The sequence below is a fragment of the Bidens hawaiensis genome, unplaced genomic scaffold, assembly GCF_021521415.1.
Source record: "Bidens hawaiensis isolate Kalapana, Puna unplaced genomic scaffold, B.hawaiensis_p1.1 tig00015212_1, whole genome shotgun sequence".
Lineage (NCBI taxonomy): Eukaryota > Viridiplantae > Streptophyta > Magnoliopsida > Asterales > Asteraceae > Bidens > Bidens hawaiensis.
In genome coordinates, this window is record NW_027492353.1 from 638,232 (window position 1) to 640,523 (window position 2,292).

At 41.1% G+C, this 2,292-nt stretch overlaps 1 protein-coding gene across 1 annotated transcript; it reads left to right on the plus strand.

Moving 5' to 3' along the window:
* Positions 1-1,349: 1,349 nt before the first annotated feature.
* LOC143548679 (uncharacterized) lies at positions 1,350-2,257 on the plus strand (the record flags this gene model as incomplete). The annotated part of the gene is made up of 1 exon (XM_077039779.1): positions 1,350-2,257. A coding segment is annotated over exon 1 (908 nt), but the record flags the coding sequence as incomplete, so codon positions are not given.
* Between the last annotated feature and the right edge of the window lie 35 nt (positions 2,258-2,292).

The following is a 2,292-nucleotide window of genomic DNA, read 5'->3' on the forward strand; positions in this document are numbered from 1 at the left end:
TTTATTAAATTTTTCCAAATGGAACCATAACAACCAATCTGTTTTAGGGGTGCAAACGAGCCGAGCCCGAGCTCGAATAGGCTCTAGCTCAGCTCGTTTAACTTACAGAGAGCTTGAGCTCGGCTCGTTTTGATCTCTATTTCGAAAGCTCAAGCTCGGCTCGTGAGTAGTTTTTCAAGCTTGAGCGTGGCTCGGGCTTGTTTACTATTTTCTTAATTATTTTATATATATTATAATTATTTTTATATATATTATAATTATTTTTTTAAATATATATTATAAAAATTATATGACATGCTCGTTTAGGTTCATGAGCCGGCTCGAGCTCAAAAAGTGAAGCTCGGGCTCGTTTATTAAACGAGCTTACTTTTAGGCTCGAACTCGTGTAAGCTCAGCTCGATAGAGCTTTTTCACTAGCTCGTCTGCCCCCTTAATCTGTTTCCTTATTACTAGAGTTCTCAGCTGTTGGGTGGCGTGCAAGGCAAAGTAACATGATTTAAGGAGTGGATAACTATAAACAATTAAATGTGCTCAGATTTAATTTTTAGTATAATTATCATGTCCTATTATTTAGCAATCCTAATTGTAATCTAAACGTGATAGGTTAGATTATAAATACCAATGCTTTGGGGTTTAGGAGAATGTAATCTGAACAATTGAGTTTTGTGAAGTTTCTCAAATAACAAATGTGTCTGAGTTTGTGTTCGATACCTGGTACCAATTCCATTAATTGGTATCAGAGCATTCGACATACCTGGGAACTGGCGCGAAGGTCGGGCCTGTGCACTTGAAGGTCGGAGTAACCTGTGACGTGAGGGAACTCCAACTGGCGAGCAGCAGTAAACAACATCGGTTTCCATTGAAGGCACTTCGGTTTTGTCGGCAATCTGCAGCTGTACCTAGGCAGATCGACCGGTGGCAACGGTACACGAATCGGTGACCGGTGTTACGGGATTGAGTTGTTTCTTGGATTGGCGGACGACGATTTAGTTTCAAGTTGTCGTTGACAGAACCTCTTGAGGTGTTTTCTTAAAGAAGCACGATTATCAAGGTGGAGTTCATTCACCTTTTCCACGTAAGTGTGTGTTTGCTAGCTGTGAACAAGGTTGGCATATTAACCTTTGTCAACTTTGTCAAATTTGAATTATTATTTGCCAAACTTGTTCAATTTGGTGAATGAGTTTTGTTCTTTTTGTTCAATTTTCTTGTGTCCAATGATTAAAAAGAAAATTTCAAACCGAAAGGCGTGTTCGGTTTAGATTTAAAACCGGGGTTTAATCGTGTAGGCTGGAAAAATTGAACCAGTTACACCAAGGGATTTTTCAAAATCTTATAGCCGTAGAAACAAGATGAGTGACGCGAACCAAATGGGAAAAGAGACAACCTCTGGATCGTTTCAGTGTCCGTGTTTGACAAAAACGAACTACACGAGTTGGAGTATGCATATGGAGGTTATTTTTGGGATTCATGGAGTTTGGGATGTAATTAACCCGGGCTCTAATGGCGCGAAGAAAAATAACATCGCGAAGGCGCTTCTGTTTCAGTCGATTCCCGAGGAACAGATACTTAAAATCGGTAATTTTAAAGTGGCAAAAGAGATGTGGGATGCCATAAAGTCAAGAAATATGGGCGCTGAGCGTGTGAAGGATGCTAGACTTCATACATTAATACGTGAATTTGACGGTTTGATGATGAAAGAAACCGAAACCATTGACGAGCATGCCTCGAGAACAACGGCGATCTCTTCTAACGCAACCACACTTGGACAACCGTATGAAGAAAGGAAGCTAGTTCAGAAATTCTTCACAAGCCTGCCGAGCCGGTTTATCCAAGTTGTAGCATCCCTCCAGCAAGTATTAGACCTTAAAACAGTCGGTTTTGAGGATGTTGTCGAGAGGTTGAAGACTTATGAGGAGCATATCGAAGGACACGTGTTGTGTTCTGAAGAGGGTAAACTTTTGTTTAATAATTCTGAATTCTCTTCGAGTTCGAGGCAGGTTTCATGCGAATCGAGTAGGGGTCGCGGGAAAGGTTTGAACCGTGGACGTGGTAGTGGACGTGGCAATCAGAACCGTGGTTCACAAGGAGGGTCCAATGAAGGGGATAAACGAAAGGTTAAAAAGGATTACTCGGAAGTTCAATGCTTTCGTTGTGATGAATTTGGTCACTTCGTCTCGAGGTGTCTGGAACGAAAGAAAGATAAACAAGAAAATTTGGCCGACGCGAAAGAAAAAGACCCGTCCCTCTATATGGTGGGGTGCGTTCAAGAAAAAGTGTACTTGAAAGAACAGA